Source organism: Manihot esculenta, chromosome 7 (assembly GCF_001659605.2).
Source record: "Manihot esculenta cultivar AM560-2 chromosome 7, M.esculenta_v8, whole genome shotgun sequence".
Lineage (NCBI taxonomy): Eukaryota > Viridiplantae > Streptophyta > Magnoliopsida > Malpighiales > Euphorbiaceae > Manihot > Manihot esculenta.
Genome location: NC_035167.2, coordinates 2,516,466 through 2,544,330, shown reverse-complemented (window position 1 = coordinate 2,544,330; position 27,865 = coordinate 2,516,466). Strand labels below are relative to the sequence as shown.

Genomic DNA, 27,865 nt, shown 5'->3' with positions numbered 1-27,865 from the left:
TTTTTTTTTAAAAAAATCAACTTCTCTCATAATTTACTAATCCATCAATGAAATTCAAGTTTAATAAAGCAAAACTAGAAGTATTTAGTGTGATAATAAAGTTTAGTGCTTTAAGCCAAGAGTAATGCTAGCAACAATTATTTATGATAAATATTTAATAGTTAAAATTAATAAATGTATTAATTAATAAATTTTTTAAAATTTTATATGCATTTCAATATATTTTTAAAAATTAAAAAATGAATTAAGTTTCTGAACTAAATAATAATTCAGTAAGAATATTAGTTTTTTTTTTAAAATAATTTTTTATTAAAAAACATTGTTTAATTTAAGATGTTTCTGTCAAAAATATTCATGATTATTCTCATTAAACTAGCTACGATTACAAACGACTCTTGCTTTTCTTCCTTTTCAATCAATCAATCAATTGATCTAATTACAATGCAAAGACTCCATGCATGATTCCTTTTGAGTTGATGCTAATTCAAATCGATTACTTCTTAAAAAGTGAATTTTTTTAACAAATAATTTAATTAGGTGAATGAAAGTAATTTACTTTTTTTCTATTAAGGAAAGAAATATTTTAAAATTAATAGCTAGCAGCCAAACAAGAGGAATGGAAAATTAAAGAACTCACCACATTTCATATATATATATATATATGTATAGAATCCATCGAAAGCCTGCTCATCAACCAGGCGTAAAATCCCAAGTCCTTACTCTGTCGATCGATCTCAATAATCTCCATTTATTATATATACACACAGAAAAACTCATTAATTTTAGATTTGTTTCTGAAAATTCACTTGCTAACAACTAGCAATTTCAGGTATATCCACACAAATCCCTCACTGTCTGCTAATCTTGAATTTTCTTCTTTTTAATTTCAATTCTATATATATATAGTTTTTGATTGAAAGTTTCTTCAGAAACCCTACAAGAATGGATTTCTTGGTGAAGAAAGAACAGCCGATTGGTTTAGAAGATGAGAATGATAATGATCCATTGGTGATGGCTTCTTGTTTGGATTTCAAAGTAGCGGCCTTGAAGAAGAAGAAGAAGCAGAAGAAAATGTGTTTTGATCATCATGAGTTAACAGACGACAGGTCGTCTCAAATACTCTCCATGTTTAGGAAATATCTTTACTCCAAAACTCAAAACGATGTCGTTGGAAAAACCAATATGGAAGAATCAGAAGCCATCAAGCTGAAGCATGCAGCTAGATTTACGCCACGCCAAGCTTCTCTCCTTGAACAGAAGTTGCTTCGTGGAATTAGGTATTGTTCGTGTTTTAAAAAATATTTTTCTAAAAAACGGAGCAAACTAGTTTAGAGATAGGAATGCTCCGACTCATATAAAGGCACATTATCCCTTTTCACAATTGATGTTAGATTTGACAGATATAAATTTTTCATTACACTATGAGGATATACGCAATTAATATAAGCAAAATACATCAATAATTTTATTAAAAATAAAAATTAAATTAATCTTACTTGGATAAGTAAATTTCATTTTTATTTTTCATATTTTATAATTATGTGTTCATAAAAAAATTTACAAGCAGGAAGGAAGAAAAGCAATCAGAATTTGATGGCAAGTCTTCAGCGGCACAACTCACAATATTCTACGCAGGAACTATCAATGTGTATAACAATGTTCCTGCTCACAAGGTCACAATTTTATTAAACTCCTCTACTTATTTTAATTCTTTATTTTATTTAACAAAAAATATTTATTATTTTTTTTACTCAATTAATTATTTATTATTAATTAGATAGTCACTGAAAAAGTTATTATTACTAACATTTCTCAATTATTTTCAAAGGTAAATTACAAAATTAAATTTAATTAGCATTTGCCTATTAATTAAATAATTAGGAAATTGAAAATTAATTTATTGATAATTTTGATTATAGGCACAAGCCATTATGCTGCTTGCTGGTGAAAGCTCTACGTCAAAACCTGCTTCTGTAGAACTGCCAGCAAAAATGGAAACTAATGGAATCTCTTCATCGGTCAATCTAACATCAGTCTGCAAGTTACAAGCAGGTTTTAATTATAAAAGTGCATTCTTTTTTCTTTTCTTTTTTTTTCTAGTTTAATTTCATATGAATCGTATCTATTATTAATTACTTAATTTATTCATTACTTGTTAAATATACTTCTTCCATTTATTTTTATTTATCATTTAAAGTTTTTATAAGATAATTTAAATAATAATTAAATTACATAAATTGTAGCAACATAACTATTATATAATTTGACTAAATTTCCTTGTATTGTTTTCCTAATATAATTACTTTTATTAAATTATTTTTATAACTATTAAATTTTAATTTTTTAACATGTATTAAATAAAAATATATTAAAAATTATTAAATAAATTACTATGTCAAAAAAAATTTTATTATTTAAAACTAACGAAGAAAAAACAGGCTAAACTAGAGTTCCTAAAAAAAAATTTATTTGAAACCAATTAGACTCAAAACATATAAAATGACATGAAATTTATATTCTCGTGTTCTGAATTCATAAAAAATTAAATTCATTTAAGAATTTTCTTTGTAAAAATATTTAAATATTTTGTTCAAATCACCTCTTCAATTTCATTTATCAAAAGCTTTTAAAAATAAATGTGGAACTTAAATCCAAAATGAGAATTGTGTACTATTGCTTCAATTAGATGATGATATTATAGGCCATAACATAAGTGGACTAAAAGAGAGTAGCAATTTGACCGGAGGGAGGACGTAAAGAGAGAAAGAAAATGAGAGAGCACAACACGAAGGCGGTAGAGTTTTGTTTTACCAAAAGAGAAGAGGTGTTTGTCACATCGTCTCTTTTTATCAAGTGTATAGTTTCATCTGATTTTTTGAATTCGATTTTGATTTCTTTTGAATTTAGTTAAATATGGATTAGTTATGATCGTTCTTGTTTTCTTTCTGATTGATAGTGATTTTATATCACGATGGCAATTTGAAATCATGCTATTACGTTCGACGATCAACTCTCCGATTCGCTTTATCGTGTTATTTTCATTGGCTTTAGATTGGAGCTGTTGTTTTTGGTAAAAGGTTTTATATGTGATTTGATTTTTATTGCCATGTGTTTGTTTGTTTTTTATTTAGTTTGCTATTTATTTTTTTTAGTTCGGTGCATGCCTGCTATTTTATCGTCATCGTCTTCTTCTCTGGATGAGATTCATGTATTGGTTTGTTCTTCACGACAGAGATAGCAGCGGTTAAGCAATTTTCAAGTTATTCTGGATAAGGATGTTTTATGGGCTTGTGGTTTGTACTTATGGATTATGAGCCAGGCTGAGTTTTTACTGTTGGATTGTGAATTGGATTAATAAATTTATTATTTTCATATGAATTTATATTAATAAAGATAATTATTACCCATTAACTTTTTCTTAACCGTTGCCTTTTAATTTCCAGACCTTCCAATTGCAAGGAAGCTCTCACTCCAACATTTTCTTGAAAAACGTCGCTGCAGGTATGTTCGAATCTTCAATCATTTTTATTGGGAAAAGTATTTTTTGATCCATATAGTATAATAAAATTTATTAATTATTAATTTCATAATTTTAATTTTTATAAAATTAAAATATGAATTTTTTTATATTATGTGGATTAAATAATAAAATAAATAAAATATAACTTAAATAATAAAATAAATAAAATTAACAAAATAACTATTTAATAAAATTTTTAAGATCGCTAAGATCAATTGATAAATTGTGGTTATAATGTATGTGCATGTACATGATTTTGCAGGATAATAAGCAAATCTCCATATTCCAGTCCAGCTACTCCTAGGGCAGAAGAAAATAGTGAGGAAACTAAGCCAAGAGCAGACGGTGATGATTCAAATGCAGTTCATGGCAGCATCTCTCTTTCACCATTCCCTTCACGTTTAGGCTACTTCTTCCCTGTATCCGCTAACAAAGATCTTTGATTATTTCCTAATATTATGTTTTGTATGTATAAAATTAACCACTACAATTTAATTTAATTATATTAAAATGGTGAATTTTAAATTTAACTTTAATCATAATTATTTATTTTCTTTTTTAAAAAAATTTAGTGCTTGGTCACCAACTTGAGAATTGATAAGTGAAGAAATTAGTTGGGCTTCTGATTTGTAAACTTTGACGTGCAAAGGGTCCCAACAAAGTCAATTATTTAAAAAAAACATAGTGAGAAAAAAATTAAGATCAAAATCTCTAAGCTCATTTAAGGTATAGTGCTTTCAATAATAGAGTATTTTAATATTTTTTTATTATTTTATTAAAATTATTAATAATCAAATATAATATAAAATATATATATATTTAAATAAATTTCAGACATTTTAAATTTTACTCTTTTAATTTTTAATTTTCATTTAAAAAAAATGAATTTAAAATATAAATTGTCTAATATTATTGAAATAAAAATGCTTTTATGAAAATGATTTAAAAGGTAAAGGAGAAAAAAGCCAAAAGAAAAGATGGGAATAAATTCACATGACTACTCAGCAGTTTGTGCTCCAAGTTATACGTAAGCATAGCCCAGGCGTGGATCCCAGTCATCACCGCCGGAATTTAGCCCCACCCAACCAAAAAACCAAACTGAAAAAACTGAAATAAAAATAATATAAAGGCCAAAAAGGATTTGATCTTACACTTGCAAGATCACACCTTTTCATCCCCACCATCCACATCATCACATGGGACCTACCTTTACTCCCACTATATGCATCTACGGCCCACATTCTCCCATGGCCCACCTCTGAATCTCAATCAATCACCCAATTAAGCTGTCTCTCAGCTTCTGCTCCAACTTCGCACAAAAACTGCTCGTCTCTCTCTGGTTAGATCTCTCTGTAAACGAAGAAGAGGAATGAGGAAGGGCAGCGAGGACTCGCCTGCTTCAGCTTCAGGTATCAATCCGAGCGTCAAGAAGGCAGAGAGGCCGCCGCTGCTAAAGAAATCCAAGACATCAATCTCCGATGGCACTCACTTCCCCGGCCCGCTTTTCCCCGCTGTCCGCCACATATCTGCTTCCACCCCTTCCACTCCTCTCCGCCCTCCATTTTCCGATCTCCGTGTCTCCGTTGGCAACGGTGATGCTTCTCCAGCTCATAATAGTGGTAGGAGCATTAGTGATAGTAGCTTCTCTGGTCGGGATTGGGTTTACCCGTCGTTTCTCGGACCTCATGTGGCGGGGAATCGGGTAACGGTGAAAGGTCGGCGTGGTAGTGGTGGTAATAATAAGGTGGCGGAGGAGAAGAAGGGGACTGGAAGTGTCTCGAGTAAGTCGGTGAAAGTGAAAGAGGAGAAACTAAAGATAGAGAAGGAAGTGAAAACGGCGGCGAGTCAAGTTTTGGCGACTCAGCGGAGTTCTGCGGCTCAGTCTGATTCTAGGAGCAGTAGAAGATTGAGACATGCTTTGGTCTTTTATTTTGTAAATTCAACTACTCTTTCTCCCTCTCTCTCTCATTTTGGTATATATAATGTTGGCTTTTGTTTGGTTCCCGAGAAAATAGAAGAAGATACTCACAGAGAAAAAGAAACTGAAATTTAAATAGGAAAGAAAACGTGAAAACTGTGATAGCGTACTGTTGTTTCAGAAAATGGAAAAAGATTTATCTTTTTGAAATATTTCTTTTTAATGAAATTATCAAATTCCCTCATTGGTACATTACTTTTGTTACTTTCCGGTGTAGCAAAAGAAGCTCCATTCTACTTTTGGCTTATGTTTCAGCGGTTTCTTTTTCTTCATTTTTGGTAATGGATTTATTTGGTACTGTTTGATATGTCTGCTAATAATTTTATTGCTAATCTTTTGTTGCAGCTCATTTTCATTTATATATCATCTGTATCTTATTCACTTCACCTGCAGAGTAAAGTTGGACAGCTAGAGGTATGTTCTGTAACTTACAAAAGTATGAGGGTGCATTAAATTTGTCTTCAAAATCTTGAAACAATCTTATTCTGGTTGTGAGAATCGAAATTAAAATTGAAAGGGTAAAAGCTGGTAAATGCGAATGGTGGAACTCTTAGAACTTAGAAGGTTTACTCAGAAAGAATCGGGTAAATAGTATAGATAAAGATTTGTACGATGGTTTTGCTGAGTTGGGTTTTTTTTCACTAGGTCACTCTGCATGATGACTTAACACACATATATGCAGTTTGTGTCCATATTTTTACCAATATGATCTTTTAATTGCAGGAAGAGATTATTAACCTTCGGACAACATGTAGCAGCAATGGTGATTTTGGTGGTAACAGCATCGAAGTTTTGCAACATGAAGATTATAGCTCATTTTATTTCCAAAATGCTGACAGTAGAACTATTGCTTTGTATACTGTGATATTCACACTCATTATGCCATTTGTATTCTACAAATATCTTGATTACCTTCCACAAATCAAGACTCTGTCAAAAAGAACAAAGAATAAGAAGGAGGAGGTTCCCTTGAAGAAGAGGATTGCATATACAGTGGATGTATTTTTCTCTGTTTATCCTTATGCAAAGCTGCTTGCGCTGCTCTTTGCAACCATATTTCTGATAGCATTCGGCGGCTTGGCATTGTACGCAGTCAGTGATGGTAGCTTTTCTGAAGCCCTTTGGCTGTCGTGGACATTTGTAGCTGACTCAGGAAATCATGCAGATAGGGTTGGCACTGGGCCAAGGATCGTTTCTGTCTCTATAAGTTCCGGAGGCATGCTGATATTTGCTATGATGCTTGGACTTGTCTCAGATGCCATCTCTGAGAAAGTAGATTCACTGCGGAAAGGAAAGAGTGAAGTTATTGAAAAGAACCATATACTAATTCTTGGATGGAGTGACAAATTGGTAATTCACTTGGGGAACTTCGAACTTTGATGTCCCTTTTTTTCTCGTGTTCTAATTTTTTATTTCTATTTTGGTTACACAACAATCCAGAAGTCAAAAGATAAATCATTTGTTAGATTAGGGCCCTATTTCTTTACTGATGTAACTTCTTGGGATTATGAGATGTACTGTCTTATAGCATTTCCTAATTAAGGAGTAATGGAATACCAGATGCAGATTAATGTCAAGGAACTCTCTGTGTTGTTTGGCTGTTGCGCACAGTTATTAGAGGCGATTTTTTCATGTTATAATATAGTATCTCTTTATATTTGTGAAATTTGTCTTTAGTTTTATTGTACTTGTATAATAAATAAGTCTTGAGGTGAGATGTGTTGCTATGGCTCTTTGTAGCACTCATGTCATTTTGCTTCATCTGTAGAATCTGTAAATGTTTTCCTTTGTGTTGATTTCACCTCTGAAACTGCTAAATGGATCTGAAATGCATGCAGAACTGCCTTCTTTTATGGCTAATGTGGCTTTGCCCCCCTCATTTCCTTCTTATTCTTTTTTGTAAAAGAGCAAGAATTTGTAAATCATAGGGTTATAATACTGATGCTTTTTCATGAAAAGTGTGAAAAGATGGTGCTTTGGTTGTAGGGTTCACTTTTGAAGCAGCTAGCAATAGCGAACAAGAGTGTTGGTGGTGGTGTAGTCGTTGTTCTAGCAGAAAGAGACAAGGAGGAAATGGAGATGGATATAGCTAAACTAGAATTTGACTTCATGGGTACTTCTGTTATATGCAGAAGTGGCAGCCCTCTTATCCTGGCTGACTTAAAGAAAGTATGCTCAGTGGTTTTAATTTTATATATTTATTTATTTGCTTAGCTTTTCTAGGATTGTGTGGATTGACTTTCTTATTACCTAATCCTCAGGTTTCAGTTTCCAAGGCACGTGCTATCATTGTATTAGCATCTGATGAAAATGCAGATCAGGTTCATTCACAATGTCTCTATCCAGTTCTGTGGTTTTTGTACTCTGATGAAACATTCTTAAAGTTTTTTTTCTTGTATTTTTGTTGGGCCAGAGTGATGCACGTGCTTTAAGGGTTGTGCTTAGTCTAACGGGTGTTAAAGAGGGCTTGAAGGGTCATGTTGTTGTAGAGATGAGTGATCTTGACAATGAACCTCTGGTGAAGCTTGTTGGAGGAGAACTCATTGAAACAGTTGTTGCACATGATGTGATTGGACGCTTGATGATCCAATGTGCTTTACAACCAGGCCTTGCACAGGTTGTTCAGACAAGTTTCAGCATGTTCATTTACAGGCATTGTGAATATGAAACTCTAAATATCATACTTGACTTTATACTTGACTTTTATCCACATAAACCATTGTCGTACCTTATGGTGAAGCATCACTAAAAGCGAAAAGTTGATATTGATAATAGATCTGCTGTTAGTTGGAGTTGTATCTAGGTTGAAGACTCAAATAATCTAAGAATAGAGGTGCCTCATCTAAGACACTGCTTCCCTGTGATGCTAACATTTACTTTATGTGGTAGAGTACACTTTTGGCTTCTTTTACTCATATATAATCCGAAAGCCCTTTCATCAGAATTTGTTGATAAGCAAGATTCTTTTTTTTTTTTTTTTTTTACTGGGACAGTTGCACTCTCTCATTCCCAAATCCCTCCTGCCCACCCAAAAAGAAAAGGATCATCAAATTAATGCTCTAACTTATTTTCTTTCATTTCTATATTATTTTTGGCCTGCAGTCCTTATTTTATTACAAATTGGGTGGATGCTTGTTTTAATTTTGATAGTTGTATTAATATAGAAGCACTCTGCACTATTTATCCCTGTCTATTACTGTTCATGAAAAGGCTATAATGTTAAACCCCCTGCCCCAAAACCAACAAGTGCCGAACCTTGAAGTGATGCTATCTGTATTTATTTATTTATTCGTTCATTCATTCATTTCCATTTACAAGCACTACCCCCTCTGGGTTTGATGACAATCTCTAAGCAATTCTAGTTACTCAGTTTCCCTTGTTTACTCTTCAGCAATCTAGGGTAACTTAATTTTTTCCTTCTTTATGCCAGATTTGGGAAGATATATTAGGGTTTGAGAATGCTGAATTTTACATTAAAAGGTGGCCTCAGTTAGATGGTGTGCGTTTTGAAGATGTGCTCATTTCATTCCCTGATGCAATTCCTTGTGGAGTTAAGGTTGCTGCAGACGGTGGGAAGATTATCTTAAACCCAGATGATAACTATGTTCTAAACGAAGGGGATGAGATTCTCGTCATAGCTGAGGATGACGACACTTATGCTCCAGGTCCTCTTCCAAAGGTTGTCCTTTTTCACATAGATATAGCAAAAAGATGGTTTTGTGCATAAGATGTATTATGCTTAAGCCTTGATGATTTGCAGCTTTGAAAGTTGAGACTTTCAAATCTTACTAATGCTTACAACTACATAGATAAGTTTATCATGTTGAGTTTGAATTATTAATAATAAATTGACATACTAGTTACACATCATGCAGTGTACATGTTTGCTAGTCCTTCTCTTTTGCTGCCAACTAAAGCTGATAACATGTAGTTCCCTAAGTTTTCCTAATTAATGATCTATGCTTTATTTGAAAATTGCAACTGCTTTTATTCATCCTGTTTTAGAATCATTTTGGCTGTGTGATCCTTTCTTACATGTGCTTGTCCTAAGTCCAGGTACGTGGAGGTTCTTGTCCAAAACTAATTGATCCTCCAAAATATCCAGAGAAGATACTGTTCTGTGGCTGGCGTCGTGACATTGATGACATGATAATGGTATGCATTTTAACAGTTTTAATATTACCTTTCCCTTTTTGTTCAGATGCATTTGAAGATGATTGAATTGCTGAAATTTACATGACTGCAAAAGAAGAAATTGTGGAGATATTGTTTGATTTTGTTTGTATGGTCATTTCTCAGGTTCTAGAGGCATTCCTGGCCCCAGGTTCAGAACTCTGGATGTTCAATGAGGTCCCAGAAAAAGAAAGAGAAAAGAAACTTACTGATGGTGGGCTTGATATTTCTGGATTAGAAAACATTAAACTTGTCCACCGCGAGGGAAATGCAGTCATCAGACGGCATTTGGAGAGTCTTCCACTAGAGACTTTTGACTCTGTAAGTGGCTTCACCATCTTTTCTCTTACTCAAGTTTCACCTTGAGATTGAAGATCATCAATTTAGGATCTTGAACAAATCTAGGGACTAGGATCTAAAAGGGGTTTGCCACATAAGATCAAGACTCTTCGACAGAATGCTTAGAATTCTATGCTAAGTTAGAGGAAAGAATTGGAAGGAAATAAGCTTTAGTAGATACAAAGTTCAATTGACTAAACTGATTGTGGGAAAGAAGCATTAGGTGCAAAAGATTGCTCTATGAGTAGCCAACTGAAGAAATTTTGAACATTGAAGAGAGTGCACCCAAGAAACAGCATTTGCCTCTCCATTGATTTTGGTTTTGGGCTAAACAAGCACCCATTGACAGCATGGATCTACAGTTGTATGAAGAATTCAAGTGTTTATAGTGCTAAACAAGTGTCCATTAACTGCTGTTAATTATGTTGGTAGTGTTAGACCATTGAATAATACTAACCAAAATAGGTGGTTGATGTGGGTTGCTCAACAACTATTTTCATAAATTCAGTTGACATTTCAAATGAAACTTTTCTTGTCATACACAAGTGCATTTTACATTTTCTTCTATGAGCTCAATTTCACTACTGGTTACTAACTCTAAAACGGACAGATCTTAATTCTTGCAGATGAGTCATTGGAGGACTCGGTTGTGCATTCTGACTCACGATCTCTTGCTACCCTTCTTCTTATTCGAGATATACAGGTAACTGCTGGTAGTGTCTCCTTTCTTTGGGATATCAGAATACTAAATTGCTAATTATTTAGTATGGCTCTCTCCCATTCCCTTTTTTATTTAGTAACAACCATTTACTTGAGCATTTGAAAATATTATGGTTTTTGTTGTGGATTTCTATCCCTCATTAGCTGCTTGTCAATTCAAACGGCAAAATACATCAATATGAAATTTTTATCTTGGTCGATATTAATAGATTTTATTAGCAAGTACCAAGCATCTAGTTGATGGTGTTTTTTCATGATAAATTATGGTGATATTTGCCAGGGTATTTTGTTACCCACCTCATATAACAGAGAGAGAGAGACACATTGTTGAGGCAGTTGTGTGCATGCACATGTTGAAACTGATGATGGGACTTAGTTCTTAGTATATATATATATATATTCTCCTTGCTTTTGGGAAGCAAGGTGTGACTAGATATGGATGATATTTTGGTTGGAAATGGGAGCTCGGAGAGAATTTTGCATGTGTTTTTCCAGGCATTCCTATAACATTGGCAAAAGCGCACTTCTATGATCTGTTTGTGTTAAATAATCTGATTATTGAAAAAACTTCTCTTCTTCCCCCATGGCTCATGGGTTGCAGTCAAAGCGTCTCCCTTATAGAGATACAAAGTCAACATCTTTACGGCCTTCTGTGTTCTCTCATAGCTCTTGGATCCGCGAAATGCAGCAAGCTTCTGACAAATCAATAATCATTAGTGAAATCCTGGACTCTAGGACTAGAAACCTGGTCTCAGTGTCCAGAATCAGCGACTATGTGCTATCAAATGAACTGGTAAGCATGGCCCTGGCAATGGTGGCAGAAGACAAGCAAATAAATCGTGTTCTAGAGGAACTCTTTGCCGAGGAGGTATCTTTCATGCCTAGTTCCATGCTTTACTGTTACTATGGAATGTTTGTATATTAGAATTTAGTGAATAGGGACAATGATTGATTAAGTCTCTTTATTCTTTTTCTGGAAATGAAACTAAATAAAATGTGGGGAAAGTCAAAGGCATCAAATAGGAAGGGGTTCATCATTCAGCTAAATTATAGTTCATTTTCTGTTGTGAAAAAGCAAACAGCAGATACTGATTCTGATTATCTTTTTTGGTGCAATGTTATGCATTGCCTTTACATGTGGGAATCCAAGATTCAAAGAACATAAAGATTACATTTTATGTGTTTGACATAATAGGCCTAACCGGGGGAGATATTTTATAAGGAAAAACAATGATAGAAAGAAAGTGAAGTTGCATATCTGTGTGTGGAGATTACTGTACTGTTTTTCTTACTCCTTTCAGCATCTTGTATACCATCTAGTTTACTGTTTCAGAATCCAGGGAATAACGGTAGTTGTCATATTTGCAGGGGAATGAGATGTGTATTAAACCTGCAGAATTCTATCTATTTGACCAGGAAGAGCTTTGTTTTTACGAAATAATGATCAGGGGACGTCAAAGAAATGAAATTGTGATTGGCTATCGTCTTGCATATACAGATCGTGCGATAATTAACCCTCCGGAGAAATCAAATCCAAAAAAGTGGTCCCTTGATGATGTTTTTGTTGTCATCTCCTTATGTGAATGACTGTAGACAACTGTATCTTTCTGATGCCACAGCAAACTACTCTCTTCTTTATATTCTCTCCCAACTCTACAAAAATTCTTCCCCTTGCCCCCTGATAGGTACATGACCAGTTGTAACTTGAAATCGTAATGCTGAAAATATTTGACTGACAGAGGTAGTTGCTTGTAGATCACAGCCTTTCAATAATTAGTCAAATATGTTGTACAATTGTAACATATTTAGCCAATGTGAGCTGAAAAATGAGTTGATTATGTTCAAATGACACTGTTCCTGAGGTACTTCACCTCACCAATTCTGTAAGTTTTAGTATCTTCATCATCCTTTCTGATAATTCTTTGATGCAGCTATGCCTATGAGCAGCTTCAAATTACTCATTTTTGGAATAAAACAGAACATTTCAGGTGCCATAATTATTCATCTGTTTTTGAAATTAGTGCAGCTTTGTCAATTGGCAATCCACTTCATTGTGGTTCTATGTCAAATTATGTATTTTTCCTCCTTTCCTTTTTCCCTTTTAATAATGTTTTTTTTTCCCTAAATTTAACAATGCCATGGAGAATTAAAAATGTCTATTGATGAAATTTTACTAAAATTTTGTTAAAATTATTTATAATATAATTTCTAAAATTTAATAAAATTCATAACTTTCTTCTAACATTTTAATTGCTAAACATCTGAGTTTTTATTTTATCAATAGTCCTAGTTAATTCAAATTAAAAAGATTAAATTATTATAAATATATTATAACTATAAAATTAAATTATTATAAATTATTAAAATTAAAAAATTAAAATCTCAAAATTATATTATAAATTACCAATTTTATTTTAGTTTATATTTTGTAATTGAATACTCCTATGCTCCAGAAGATAGAATATTGATTTAAAAAATTGTAAATGTAGTTAATGTAACTAAAGCAATAAATTGTATATTACATTTTCTAATACACTTTTAATTCATAGAAATTATCATTTCAAAAAGGCAAGTAACCTATCATTGAAAACAAATGAAAAATAAAAAAGACTACTAGTAAATATATGAAAAAAGAATGACACAGATTTTCCACAATCAAACCAATTTAAGAAGCAACACTGTTTTTTCAATGGAACCAATGAAACTCTCACAACTAAAACCAAAAGCTGAACACCACCCCCTACCCCCACCCCCACAACTCATTTTTCTCACATTACAAAGCTTTCAATCTTCTGTTTACACAATGTATACACAACAATTTTGTTTGAGTGGCAGATCAGAACTTGCATTGATCAATCTCTTTTCAACCCATTAGATCGAAATGTCCAGCAAGTCCACCACCAAGTTCTCCATCATCAGGGAAGCTACTCCTCCGGAGCAACCCATCCCCCATCTTGTCTTCCCTGCATCTTTTTTCAAAAAATGTTACTTATCCAACTTTTCACAGAAATCACAAATGTTCTGTTTAGGAAAAGGAAAAATTACTATGTAGTCCTTGTGGTATAGCAAAATTAACTAGTTAGTCCATGTGTTTTAAAAAAATAAAATGAATAGTCCCTATAGTTTTGAAATCCTCCCATTAAGTTTTAGCACTGTTACGGGATCTAATAGTACATTTTTCTTATTTAGTGTATTTTTAAAAATACAAGAATTAATTAGTTAGTTTTACTATATTATAGAGACTAAATAGTAATTTTCTTCGAATGAAAAATGATTTAGACACATACCATAATATGTTGGTGACATAAGGTTCCCATTGGCTTTAGGAAGCTGGAGAGGGCATGAAGAAAGCGGAAGAACCGGAAGAACATGACAATTGCAAATCTCAACCATGTAGCCATCTGGGTCATGGAAGAAGAGCTGATCAACTGTAATACCAGCCTCTTCCACAACTGCTGTCACATACTCAATGTTCTTCTCCTCAAGCTTTTTAACAACAAAATCCATGTCTGAGCATTGGAAGGAAATGTGATTGTCTTTTGGATTGATTGCACCTTTCTTTGGTAGGACTTTTTCTGATTCAAGCAAATGGATGCCTACTCCATAGTTGAACAACCTGCAAAGCACCCATTTCAGTTTTAAGCTCTAATTGGATTAAGACCACACAGCTCACCGAGTGTTTCATTTTTTGGAAAATTTACTATTTAGTTTATTGAGTTAAAAATACATTAGTTCCTGAAATTCTAAAAAATCTACTAATTAATCTCTCCCTCCGTAAATTTTAGTCATTAAGTATTTTACTAGTTAATCCTTGTAGTATAAGAAAATTCATCATTTAGTCTTTTAGTTTTGTAAAAACGTTGACTAATTAGTTTTCTGTATCGAGGGTATTTTAATTTTTTTTTTGCAACATTTAACAACTAAAATTGACGAAAAAGCTAATTACTAGATCTTTTAAAGTCTCGGGAACGTTTTAACATATTTTCAAAATCGATAGACTAACTAGTGAATTTTTCTATACTACAAAGACTAAATAGTAATTCTCTCTTGTTTTATTTGATAAACAAAGACTCATAAAGTTGATATTCTTAAGATGGTATCCTTTTCAAGTGATAACTTCATGACTACTTTGTCCAATAAAGAAATCCATAGAAATGCAAATTATTGAGAAAATATAAGTAAGGTCACTATCACCATTGAAAATTTAAAAATTCATGAAAACCCAGGTGAATAAAAGAAGCTATTATATTAATGAAAGCCACACCACTCAACCAATAATCACCCAAGAGACAGCATCCAATTATTAATCCCAGTAGTTGGCCATCTGCTTTCACATTTTTTTATCATTAGAATCTTATGATAATGCATCAGCTCATCAGCTGTATCTTCTAAACATGAGTTGCATTATTGCAGGGTGAGCAGGGTGCGCAGTATTCGGTTCAAATTGAAAAAATCGATTGAATCGAATTGATTTAAAATTTTGATTCGGTTTTTTATACTTTTCGATTCGGTTCGGTTTTTAATTTTAAAAATTTCAGTTATTTCGATTCGATTCAGTTTTGATCAGAAAAAAATAAAAAAAAACCGAACCGAACCGATTAGTGATAATAATACTTTTTTCAATAATATAGAGAAATTAAATCATATTAACATTAAAATATTTTAATTAAATTTTAAAATATTAAAAATAAAGTGTAAAAAATAAAAAAATATTAAAAATCGAAATCGATCAAACCAAACCGAATCAGACCGGTTCGGTTCGATTCGGTTTCTGACTAAAATCAGTTCGGTTTTTAGTTTATTCGGTTCGGTTTGATTTTAAACCGAACCGACCGAATGCTCACCCTACATTATTGTAACAAATAAATATACCCATCAATAAAATCTTTCCTAACTTTTAAATCATTGAATCTGAGTAAATCTGAGAGGTCTCAAATTCTACTTCTCCAATCCTCAATCCCCATGTCAGAAAAAAAAAAAATCATTGAATGACATGTTTCACATATAATGACTTATGAAAAATCTCACATTCTGTACTATATATTAATATAGAAAAAAATTATTTTATAGTACAATAATTAGAAAATAGACCAAGAGAAACTACTCTAGGTTAAGTAGTGACTTCCTAATTCCATAATAAATGGAAAATTCTTACCTATATCTATTTTTAAAAAAATGATATAAAATAGGGTTGGAGGTATACAAATTTTATTTATTACAAACAGAGAATACCATAGAAGCTCCAAATTCATTTATCTCCCAAATTCACATGCCTAAAAAAGTTTAGCAATTTAATCAAAATTTTAAAGTAATCTCAATCTCAATTCTCACATCATTGCAATGTTGTCCCCAATTTGTTTATGTTTTCTGGGCAAAAAAGAAAAGATCAACAATGCATTGCTTTAATTTTCTCTCACAAAGGAAATGTAATTGGGCTGTGCATAATCTACTCAGATTCATATTCTTGCAAACTCCCATTTATGATATAAATTCTTGGCTCCAAGCTTTCAAATGAAACACTTTTAACTCCTAAAAGACAAAATGTTTAAAATTAATGGACTAAAATGTAATTTCATTTAAAAGCTGCTAAAAGTGGTGACTAAAGTGTAATTTTACTTTGGCCAAACATTCAAGTCATTTTTGGATTTTGGTTTTGTAATTTTATCTAACATTTTTCATAGATCCCAAACAGGATGATCTAATAGTTACATTCCTGCTTCTAAAATTCAAAAATTTTTCCTTTTAATGACAGTTGCAGAAAGCTTGAAAGGGGAATTAATTATAATTCAAAGTCTAATCTCTCTAAGAATGAAGCTTTCTTTAGCCTAAAAAAACAAATAAATTTCATAATCCCCCATCCTCAGAAATGGGTTTTGAAGGGAAACAAAAAATCCAAAAGAAAATTTCAAAATCCTCTAAGAATGAGCAGGATGATTAAACATTCTGAATACCCAAACAATCCTTTAACTAAACAAATATATAGAGCAAAGAAAAAGCAAAAGGGAGGAATGGGCATACCAAGCTCCTTCAAATTTGAAAGAAGAAGGCCTTTTGATGAGTACAAATCCTAAAACATCCTCATAGAATCTGACAGATTCAGGAACAGACTTGCAAACAAATGAGACATGATTCAATGACAGAATTGGCAATGTTCTTGGAGAAACCCACTTCTCTATTTCCTCAATTTCTCCTACATTTCCCATCCCCTTCTCTCTCTCTCTCTCTCTCTCTCTCTAAAAGTCTCCTTCTTTCACCGACTCGAGTTGTTAGAATATGCACACAATGGTGGGGTTTTTATAAAGGCAGCAGGCCATTGGGCAATGATCTTCTCCCCCCACATACACAAACACAACCCTTTCTTGAATATGGGCACATGATTTTCATTTCCTTTCTCTCTCTATTTTTTTAATTTGTTTTCCTACATTAATTAGAATTTTCTTGGGCCCATCCATACATCCTCTTCTTCCAGGAAAATATTGGGTTTTGTGAGAAAGTAAGGGAAAAAAAATTGCCACTATTCATTTTGTCTACATCACCAAAGTGAGGCTGAGTGGGTTTCCATTTGTCCAAATTGTGAAGTTAAAGACTTTTTCTCATAAATAAATAACAACAATTAGTATTTAAGTAATTAGGTTTAGCAAGAAAATGGAAAATTTTGTTTAAGTTTCCCCAAATATTAAACAACATTACTTTCAAGCAATTAAGTTCATGCAAGAAAGTAGATGGCTTTTTTTCAAGATCTGATTTGATAATTTTAAAATTTTCTTTCGTTTAAATTTATTATCTTTTGAAAATTTAAAAAATAATTAAAAATAAACGATATTCAATTCAAATTAAAATAATTAACATATTTTATTTATTTGATTTTTGATAAATATTAATTTAAAAATTATTACTTTAAAATAAAAATTAATTAAAAAATATTTAGAAGAAGGAGCCATCAATAATTGAGATTAACCTTCAATACATCATCTTATTTGAATTTTTGATGACTTTATTGTCATATTATTATTTTTCATGCAACATGCAATGCGTGCCTCACCAACTATTCTTCTTACATTCCATAAAAATAAATAAATAAATAATTACTCTTCTTTTATTTATTTATATAAATAAAATATTCCCATCATGTTTGATGCATGAAATTTCATATATATATATATATATATATATATATAAGAATGAGCAGTATTCGGTTCAAACCGAAAAAATTGACCGAACCGAAACCGAAAAAATCGATCAAATCGAAATCAAAAAAATCAACTGAATCGAACCGATTTAAAATTTTGGTTCGATTTTTTATACATTTCAGTTCGGTTCGATGTTTAATTTCAGAAATTTCAGTTATTTTAGTTCGGTTTGATTTTGATCAGAAAAAAACTGAAAAAACCAAACCGAACCTAATAGTGATAATAATATATTTTTTTCAATAATATAGAGAAATTAAATCATATTAAAATTAAAATATTTTAATTAAATTTGTAAATATTAAAAATAAAGTGTAAAAAATAAAAAAATATTAAAAATCGAAACTGATCAAATCGAACCGAATCGAATCAAATCAGACCGGTTTGATTCGATTTAATTTCTTACCAAAATCAGTTCGATTCGATTTTTATAAATACTAAAATTTCGGTTTTCGTTTTATTCGGTCCGACCGAATGCTCACCCCAATATATATATATCATATAAAATAGAGATATTAAAAAAAATATTATTATTATAGAAATTTTTTTTGAAAGAGAATGAATAAAATATAAAATCTCTCAAATTTAATCACATATACTTACTATCAGACTAAATTTAAATGTATTTATTATTAGATTAAGTCTGTAAATACTATAATTACATAGATATAAAAGTGAAAATTGATAATAAATAATAAAATTAATAAAAAAATATTATTATTATAAATCTTATTTATATAATTGCGAAATAAAGAAATTAATCGTTGGCTTGTTTCAAAAAAAAAATTATGTTGATAAGAAGACTTCTTTTGGGTGTGAATAATATATGTATAAAATAATAGCCTATTATTAAAAATTATATTATTTAATAATTAATTTACTACATTCACGTCCTTGACTTGATAATAAATATATTTAATTAAATATTAAAAAAATATTAAACTCAAAAGGCTAATTTCCATCTCTAAATTGAAAAAAAAAAGATAAAAAAAAGCCAGCTCACCATGAGGTAGACGTGGCAATCAAAATGGGCTAGGTTAAGATTAAAAAGTAAAACTAGTTAAAAGTATATTATTTAAAACTGTTTTAAATTAAGCGCACCGGCGAATATAATTCTCCCACGTTTGAGTCAATAAAGTAATTTTATATGGATGATTTAAATTTTAAATTTATTTTTTAATTAAACTCAAATTTTAAAATAATACTGTTTTATAATTTTTACTTATTTTATTTTTTATACATATTAAAAAATATTAATTTTTAATTATATTCATTTTAAATTCATTAAATTTTAATTTAAAAAATATTTTAAAAAAAATTTTAAGAAAAATAAAAGTATAATAATTTTAAAATAAATAAAAATTACGAACGCAGGGATTGATAAATTATAATTCCTCTTAATTTTAAATCATAATTGAATCAACCGACCTTGGAAGACCTATCACGAGTTGTTGTATGTGAAACCAAACCCTTTGGACATTGGGCATTGGGCACTGGCAGGCCACCATTGTTAAACATGTAACATGTGCCAAAATTCCCTTTTCTTTTTTTTTTTTAGAAAAAAAAAATTATAAGGTGCCAATTCCACTGTTCTATTGATAATTCCCATGATGAGTTGATAACTGTGTGTTTGACGGTGGATAAAATATTATTTTCTTTAATTTTTTACTGTAAAAATAAAAATTTATTTAATTTAATTATTAGATACCATTAATAATTATTACTATTATTATTATTATTATTAAATAATAATTATTTCTGATAAAGTTAATTTATATTAAAACCCTAATCATCAACAACTTATTTAAGTATTTTTCCTAATCAAAACACTATTTAGAGTGATTAAATAATTGATAAATTTGCTCCTTTAACTTTTGTTAAACAGCTTGCATTGCTAAAACAAATCTAGGTATTTAGTAAAACTTTATCGATTAATACATTCTTTATATAAAATGATTAACAATAATATAATTTATTTATTATAATGTTATATTACGGGTTGTTACTACAAAACAGAATCATGTAGTAAAAATCTGATAAATTGATATACGGTACAAAGATTTAGATATAGTGACATCCGGATCTTCATCAAAACTCGCTCATTTTAAAGCAAATTGAGTCTTCACATTAAGTACTGTCAAAGGTAATTTAGTAAATTATCGTTACACTTATAATAGAGAGATTTATCGATTTTCAACTGATTAATCGGTAAAATCTATCATCAATTAATCGATTACATCATTATCGTATTTTCAGAAAATATTATAATTAACTTTATCTTTTATAACATTCAATAATTACATAAATAAAATTGTATAATTTTCTTACGTTATTATTCTCAAATTCTATGTTTATTATATTTTTTAATTTACTGATTTGAACGTCGGAAGGGCGACCGTAGATATCAATTACATCCTATTTTTTATAGATTTAGCCAATCACAAACGCAGTTTCATTTTCCAACGACATAAGAATGAGTATTATATTCTTTCATAAAAGGCTTTCCTTTGCTTTTACATCTATTTCTACATCAAGGAATAAATCATCCAATCAAATATAAATTTTGTACATTATATTAAATAAATATTATTATTAGTTTTTCTAATTTTATAATCTCAACATGGATAATTTAGTACATTAAGCAAATTCAACTTAATGTCTAATGTCTCTCTAAAATTTTATTTAATAATTAAAATCTTAAGTCTATTAAAAAAAATTATTATATTGTTAATACTCAAATTACAACATTTTAAAAATCTAAATAACATTTTGGAGAGTGATAGTTCACCAAATCTCGTAATTGACAATTTAATAAATTTATTGACTCATTAATCTAAGTTTTAGATATAATTTTCTATGATTGGTTGGCATTTGATTAACGGCAATTACCTAATATGAGATAATAGTTTTTTTTTTTTTTCAATTTTAGGGGAAATTTACAATTTAGTCTTGGATATTACTATTATTAACAAATTAGTCTCTACATTTTCAGAAACCTATTAAAATGTCTTTATCTTTTATCTCCGTCAATAAAATAGTCATTCCGTCTATTTTTGCCGTTAAAAATATAGCAAAAAATAAAATTATCCGCCTTCTCCTCCTCCTCCATCTATTCTTCTTATTCTTTTTCTTATTCTTCTTTAATTATTCTTTGATTTTTCTTTTTATTCTTCTTATTCTTTTTCTTCTTCATCATCATCTTCTTTTTCTCCTTCTTATCCTTCATCAACTTCTTTTTCTCTTTTTCTTTTCTTTTTTTTCTAAGGAGTGACTATTTCGTTGATGAAAAAAAATGATAAAGACGTTTTAATAGATATGAGAAAATATGAGAATATTTTAATAGATTTTTAAAAATATAGGGACTGATTTGTTAATAATAATAATATTTAAAAATTAAATAAGGAATTTTATTTGAGAATAAAATTATATTTTAAAAATTTTTTCACTCATCTTTTATTTATTTTTAATGAAAAATATGATAGAATTTAATGAAAAATATGATAGAATAACTATTTTATTGAGAAAAAAAAAATATTTTAATAAATTTTTAAAAATATAAAAATTGACCTATTAATAATAATATTACTTAAGAATTAAATAATAAATTTCTCTAATTTTAAATACAAAGACAATGTTATTAAAATTCTAATACTATTTGAAAATGAAATTTAATTTTAACCGTTGAAAATTGATTGAAATATCTATAATTAATTATTTTATTAATTTTAATTATTGACTATTTTATTATTTAATTTTTGTAATAAAAATATTATTAATTGATTGTCTAATTTTATAAATATAGATATTAATTAAACTTTTTTTATTAAAGATATTTTAAATTCTCTCATAACGTGTAAGTAATAAATAAATTTTTTAAAATTTTAAAAATATTTTAATATATTTTTTAAAATTAATATATTAATTAATTAGTTTTAATGTATTATATAAATTAAATAATAATTTTTCTTTAAAAAAATTAATACGCACTCCACGCCTTTCACGTCATATTACAAAACAGCCTTGCCTGATTAAGACGGGTAAATTTTTTATTATTTATTTTTAATTCAAAATTTAGGTAAAAAGCCACGTCACATTATTATTGAAAAGCAGAAGAAGAAAATACGGATATGTACGGCGTCCACGTCAGCATGCTCAATAATGGGTGGCTAATCTGGTCAAATGGGAAAACCAAATTCACTTGGATACTCATGTAGTAATCTATACGAAAGAGGGTAAATTACTGTCAAATTTTTAATTTTTTATTAAATTTATTAGTTCATTTATATTATAAATTCACATAATTAAAATATTTTTATAATTTATAAAATTAAATTTTTTTTAATTATTTATAGTATAATTGGTATGACGTATGAGAATTAAAATTTAGGAATTAAATATTTAAATAGATTTTATTTTTATATTATAATTGGCATGACTTATGAGAAACGGAGATTTAAGGATGTGGTGTGGCTGCCGTGTTCTCAATTTTGCTTATCAAATTGTGGAGTAGTTTTCGTAAATTTGGTGGGTTTGTCCGTACTTGATAAGTCCTCGGGAAAGCATGTCAACTATGAAACAGGAACACGTGTTTGTTATTAAATTTGGTTTAGTATTTTTCATGAATATTTGGTAAATTTATTGAGATTTATTTTAAATTTTATAAATATAAGAAAATTTTAAAATATATTTAGCTTTTAGTAATTAAAAAAATCATTATCTAAAATTGAAGTTATTGATATTTTTATAAAATTACAACCTACCCCTTATTCTAAGTACAACAAATTGAGAGTTTCCACCAATGACCTCACCTAAAATTATAAAGTAGGATCCTATGAATGCAGCTTTGAAAAAATGGCCCCAACACGAGAAGTCTATTTTAAAATCTAAAGTTGATCAATAAGATGGCTCTTGAAAATTCTAATTAAATCAAGAATGGGCATTGACTTGTTGAGATTTTCACATGCACACATCATGACTTGTCGTTTTGCTCTATAATTATTGGAAGCAATCAATTGCTACATCCTTATATTTTCTATGCTAATTTTGTTGGGTGTATAAAAATTATTTAATTTTAGAGTTAATCATAAAAAAAAATTTAAATTTTAAAAATAAAAATTACTACTTAATAACAGCTAAAGTTTAAGGGTTTTTAGGAAGGGTAATTTTTAATATTGATTAAATATAATTATTTAATTAGTAATTTTATATTTGCATAATATATTTTCATGTAATATTATTAATAATTAATTGAAAAAGTCTAAATCTCACATAATATTTTTCCTATATATGATGTCCAAGCCAATTGGTGGGTACTTAAATAAGTGATGCCTAGATTTATGGCTACAACATATTTTTCATTTAATTAATTCTCATTTTTCAATCCCTATTAAAAATAATTAAGTGTTTTTTTTTTAAATTTAAAAATACATATAGCCATGGAATTATATAAAAAATGTAATAATATTAATAAAATTCTTAAAATATATAAAATTGAAAGAAAAAGTTATCCTATTTAAAAATGAATTAAATTTTCTTCTGATAGAAAAATATTATACATTAACTTATTTTCTTAAATGATTTAAATATTAGAAATTAAAAAATAATAATTTTATGTATTCTTTGCAAAAGAATATTAAAAAATTATTTTACATTTGCAAATTTTCCTTAATATTTAAATTACTAGAAAATAAAAATAATAATTTTATATACTCTTCGTGAAATCAGCCTTGAGAAAAGATTTCCACACTTTGAGATGTTGAGCAAATACAGATTCCATCCACAAGCCAGCAATGGTCCATAATGCACAAATTCAGGCCAGAGAAAAATTAATTTTTGATTTGATTAAGTTAATTTAAAGAAGAAAAAAAATCAAATTAACCAACCGATCTAATCAAGTTAATACATTTCTGTTTAAGCCCAACCTTTTGCAGGCTTTCTCTAATCTGAAGGTGAAGCCCAACCCACATTGTCAAGCAGAAAGAGGCTGTAAATATAGCTCAAATCATTTTGAAGTTAAATCGAATTCTTTTATTTCAAAAATGAAAACTGAGCAATCAAATTGAATTCTTATAAAATTTTCAATCAGGAAGCGCTTTGTGCATTATAATTAAGAACTCAGAATGCAATAATGGCTCCAATCTACTCCCAAACTAAGTTAAAACTGTCGTCTAAGAAAAATTTCATGCTTCCAAAGTGTTGCACTTTCATACAATCTTAACCCTCAAATGCTATAGACTAGCTAAATTAAGTGTAACAATAGCTAAGGTACACTGCATGAGATTGTGAAACCAAGAAATCTAAGGGAAGCCAAAGAAACACAAACTATGATGTTATGAGATTGAGGGAAGAATGTAATAAGATGTTACCCAATGAGGGGATTCAATATCTAGTGAGCACGAGTCATCTTTATTTTCGGCATACCCTTCTTCATCTGTCGAGCACGCTCTTTGGCTTCTTTCTTCCGAATAGCCTCTGCATTGAGCTTTGCTTCAGCCTCCTCTAGCATCTTTTTCCTCTCTGCCTTCTTTTTCTGTAAAGCTTCTTGTCTTGCGTTCTGAAGTTCCTTGTATGTCTCTTGGGCTGCTTTCGACCTGGCTGCCTCTGTTTTAGATCTAGCCTGCATAGGGAAAAGCAAAGTTTTTAGGACGATCTAAATTTGTAAATTATTAAAATAGGACTGCAAAGGCAAATATAAGGCGACCCACCTGGGAACTCAACTTGTACCGCCCAATTAGATCTATGTAATAAGGAACCAATGCTACCAATCGAGTCATGTCAGCCATGTTGTTCGCATCAGGGAGTGCAAATTTGAACAACAGCATCTTCTTATGTTTTCCAGGGTGTTGATCAGAAAAATGCATGGAGATGAAACCCTTGCCCAATTTCTCAAAAGCTTTTTCCCCAAAAACCTGCAGATTTTCAGATGTAATTCATATTATAGAAGCTATACTCCTACAGTGGAACAAACATGTTCACAAACCACACTGAAAAGTTCATGCATTCGACAGATTGTAAATGGCTAGGAAGCAGTCGAAATTGTAAATTTGTTGATGCTACTAGAGACGGCAACTGTGATAGAACTGGCTTAAGTTTCACAATGTTAGTCTGCTCCTACCCAGCTCCACATAAGAGCAATGGCCTATGGGAAAAGGTAATAGGATGGAGAAGATGAATTGGACTTAGAATTTGATTGTCATCAAGTAACTGAAATATAGAATGGTACATAGACATCATTCATGAAGCAAAATGTCTACCAACAAGGTTTGTCCTCCACTCAGTCACTGATACATAAGTATTTGCCAGATCCATCCCATGGTAAATCCAACGTCAACTTCAGATGTTTCCAAAGCAGTAAAGTTTGTGAAAAACAGATACCAGTCCCCATATATATATAGATATATAAAAAAAATAAAAAATAAACAAGTAATTAGAATGAAAATTGAAAGTAAAATATAAAGGTGGCATCAATATGTTAGGCCAAGCGAACATACATCAACAAGAGAGTATTGAAAATCCTTTTTTGACCTCACTATCATATCACTATGTGCTAAAAGTAGATGCAGCCACCAAATGGTTAGTAACCGTGCAAGCAAACAAGGAACCTTGTCAACCTAGTCAGCATGTAATACTGCTATTAATTATAGCATTGATGATTACTATTCCCTCAACCCCCACTTCCCATCCTCCATCCCCGTAACCACCCCCCCAAAGAAAAAAAAAAGCGAGTCTTAAGACACCACGAAAATTAATGAAAAGACAGAATTCTCAATGCAGGTGAGAGTCTGAGACACCATGAAAATCAATGCCTCCTATAAATGAATATCATCAACAGAGAAGGGGTCATAACCCAAGATGATAACAAATTTAAGATTTAAGAAGAGTAATTGGTTGCACTAATGCATTCAATAGAACCTGAAAAACGAATTTAGTTTGCTATATAGTAGAAATGGCTAAGAAAATGGTTCAAGTAGATATAATAATTTCAAAATCAAAACCCAGCCACACAAAAAAACCTACTCAAGAAACCAAAAGATTCCAAAACAATCTATACACGACCAGGCATAATCAAACTGTAATATATAAAAAAGGGAACTCAATTACTCAAAGACTACATTAACTCAGAGCAAAAATAGAAAAAAGTGATACGCCAGGCTATAGAGAAGAGATCAAAATCACATCACCAGTTAGAAATTTCAACTATGCAAGATGCAACACCTTAACTAAATACCAGAAACACTAATCAAATAAGTAACAAAATCCAGCCAGAGTTAATTTAATAATCTAACCTGCTCAAGCACAGCGTCAGTGATTAAATCCCCGGCAACCTCCTTGGACTCTGAAATAACTCCCAACTCCTCAGACACCCATTTCCTCCCACTAGGTGGCTGGGTTACAATCCCCGCAAATCTCTGCAAATCTCTCACCTCCTTCTGCATTGTTTTGGCGGCCTTCTTCTTTGCCAGCGCAAAAACCACATGATCCATCGCATCGTCATTCATATAGACTTCAAAAGTGATCTCATCCTTGCAAGGGACAATCATATTATAAATCCTAGCAATCAAATCGTGCCTGCTCTTCAACTCCATCGTAGCCAATAACCCTTGACAGTATCTACGACCACTAGCATAAAATTTGAAAACATTTTGCCCCTCTTTCAATAAAAGCGGCGAATCATCGCCTTCTCCAACGCCCAGAAGGCTAAAGTTCTTCTCGAAAATAGAGTCTTTCGTAGCGAATTTTGCCGCCCAAGACAGCGCCAAATTCTCATTTTCACGTTTCCCCGTGAAGTAATTGATAATGAACATGATCAAGAAAGAAACGCACACAATCTCCACCGTGTATGATTGCTGCTTGTTGAAAATTGTCTTTGGTTTAGGATCTGTGCTTTGGTCATCAGCAGGAGCAGTAGATTCCGTAGGTTTGGGCGTTTCCACTTGAGGTTGTTGAACAGGCAGACCTTCGAATTCATCTTCGTCCCAGTAATCAAAGGTGGTGGTTGACGGTGGATAAGAGGGTTTTGATTGATCCGATTCGAGTTTCGAGGATTGCGAATCCGAATTGGACTTCACGTTGAGCTCAGAATTCTCTGATAAGGAATCTGTGACTGGAGAGGGTGGTGAATCGGACCGAGTTAAGGAAAGATCGGTGGGCTTGAACGAGTGAGAGTCTATGGGTTCCTCCACGACGTCGTCTTCTTCGCCTTCGAAACCTTCAAAGTGGGAATCGGCAGCAACGTAAGAGCTAGAGAGGATGAGAAGCAAGAGGGAGAGAAATCGGAGAAATGAAGCGGGTCGGGTCATTGCTGTGGATTGGATTATGAGGATAGAGTACGTGGATATTTGATGTTCTCTAGAGAGAGAAAGAAGGGGAGGGAGACGGTGGTTGTGATGGCGGAGAGAAACTCATTGGCGACGGAAGAAACAAAGGAAGTGATTGGAGGAAGTGCAGATGTTTGCAACAAGACCAATAGCCATGGAGCTGCAGTGCTACTACCTGTACTTGGCGTTTGGCGAGGTGGACTCGACGAGGGTATTCTTGAAAAATAAAAAAAATTAAGCATCCGTATGGTTGTGAAAAATACTTTTTGTATTTAAAAAATATTTTTTATACAAAAATATTTAAATAAAAAATATCATAAAAAATATTTTATAGTAATTTATTATAAAAAATTAAATAAATTTTATATTAATTTTATAAAATTGTGTATTTGTTACATGAAGTGATTTTTATTTTTTAAAGGAATAATTTAATAGAAAATATGCTAAATGAAATAAAAATTGATATTATATTTTTATATAAACTAATAACATTATCATTGATTAAAAATAATATTTTATTTTATTTTTTATTAGAAAGCATTATTATTTTATATTTTGAAATATTAATATTTCTCATTTTTTTAAAAATATCATTGTGTTTTATTAATTTAATAATTTTTCATAAAATAGT

The 27,865-nt window shown here is 30.6% G+C and overlaps 4 protein-coding genes across 9 annotated transcripts; 2 read left to right on the top strand and 2 right to left on the bottom strand.

Moving 5' to 3' along the window:
- Positions 1-662: 662 nt before the first annotated feature.
- Positions 663-4,045, top strand: LOC110619846 (protein TIFY 10b). The gene is made up of 6 exons (XM_021763415.2): positions 663-829; positions 930-1,277; positions 1,568-1,673; positions 1,920-2,052; positions 3,444-3,501; positions 3,783-4,045. The coding sequence occupies exons 2-6, from the start codon at positions 943-945 to the stop codon at positions 3,961-3,963; spliced, it is 813 nt and encodes a 270-aa protein (XP_021619107.1). The 5' UTR covers positions 663-829; positions 930-942; the 3' UTR covers positions 3,964-4,045.
- Positions 4,046-4,680: 635 nt separating this feature from the next.
- On the top strand, positions 4,681-12,727 carry LOC110619458 (ion channel DMI1). Of its 5 annotated transcripts, none has more exons than XR_002488674.1 (12): positions 4,681-5,453; positions 5,844-5,912; positions 6,222-6,848; positions 7,485-7,667; positions 7,760-7,819; positions 7,912-8,115; positions 8,929-9,177; positions 9,555-9,653; positions 9,798-9,992; positions 10,637-10,713; positions 11,332-11,598; positions 12,099-12,727. XR_002488674.1 is itself a non-coding variant. In XM_021762916.1 (12 exons), exons 1-12 carry the CDS (start codon positions 4,890-4,892, stop codon positions 12,315-12,317), a joined length of 2,829 nt encoding a protein of 942 aa, XP_021618608.1. In that variant the 5' UTR covers positions 4,681-4,889; the 3' UTR covers positions 12,318-12,727. The 5 variants fall into 5 exon arrangements, 4 of the variants coding, with proteins under 4 accessions (XP_021618608.1, XP_021618610.1, XP_021618612.1 ...); XM_021762916.1 differs by having other exon boundaries at positions 10,621-10,713; XM_021762918.1 differs by lacking the exon at positions 5,844-5,912 and having other exon boundaries at positions 10,621-10,713.
- A 588-nt stretch (positions 12,728-13,315) lies between these two features.
- LOC110618613 (metallothiol transferase FosB) lies at positions 13,316-17,078 on the bottom strand. Of its 2 annotated transcripts, none has more exons than XM_021761789.2 (3): positions 16,749-17,078; positions 14,018-14,346; positions 13,316-13,693 (listed from the first exon to the last, which is right to left on the bottom strand). In XM_021761789.2, exons 1-3 carry the CDS (start codon positions 16,931-16,933, stop codon positions 13,602-13,604), a joined length of 606 nt encoding a protein of 201 aa, XP_021617481.1. In that variant the 5' UTR covers positions 16,934-17,078; the 3' UTR covers positions 13,316-13,601. The 2 variants fall into 2 exon arrangements, with proteins under 2 accessions (XP_021617481.1, XP_021617480.1); XM_021761788.2 differs by having other exon boundaries at positions 13,316-13,699; positions 16,749-17,064.
- Positions 17,079-24,037: 6,959 nt separating this feature from the next.
- LOC110619380 (uncharacterized protein At5g49945) lies at positions 24,038-27,449 on the bottom strand. Its single transcript, XM_021762790.2, has 3 exons — positions 26,203-27,449; positions 24,622-24,825; positions 24,038-24,533 (listed from the first exon to the last, which is right to left on the bottom strand). Exons 1-3 carry the CDS (start codon positions 27,214-27,216, stop codon positions 24,303-24,305), a joined length of 1,449 nt encoding a protein of 482 aa, XP_021618482.1. The 5' UTR covers positions 27,217-27,449; the 3' UTR covers positions 24,038-24,302.
- Positions 27,450-27,865: the final 416 nt, after the last annotated feature.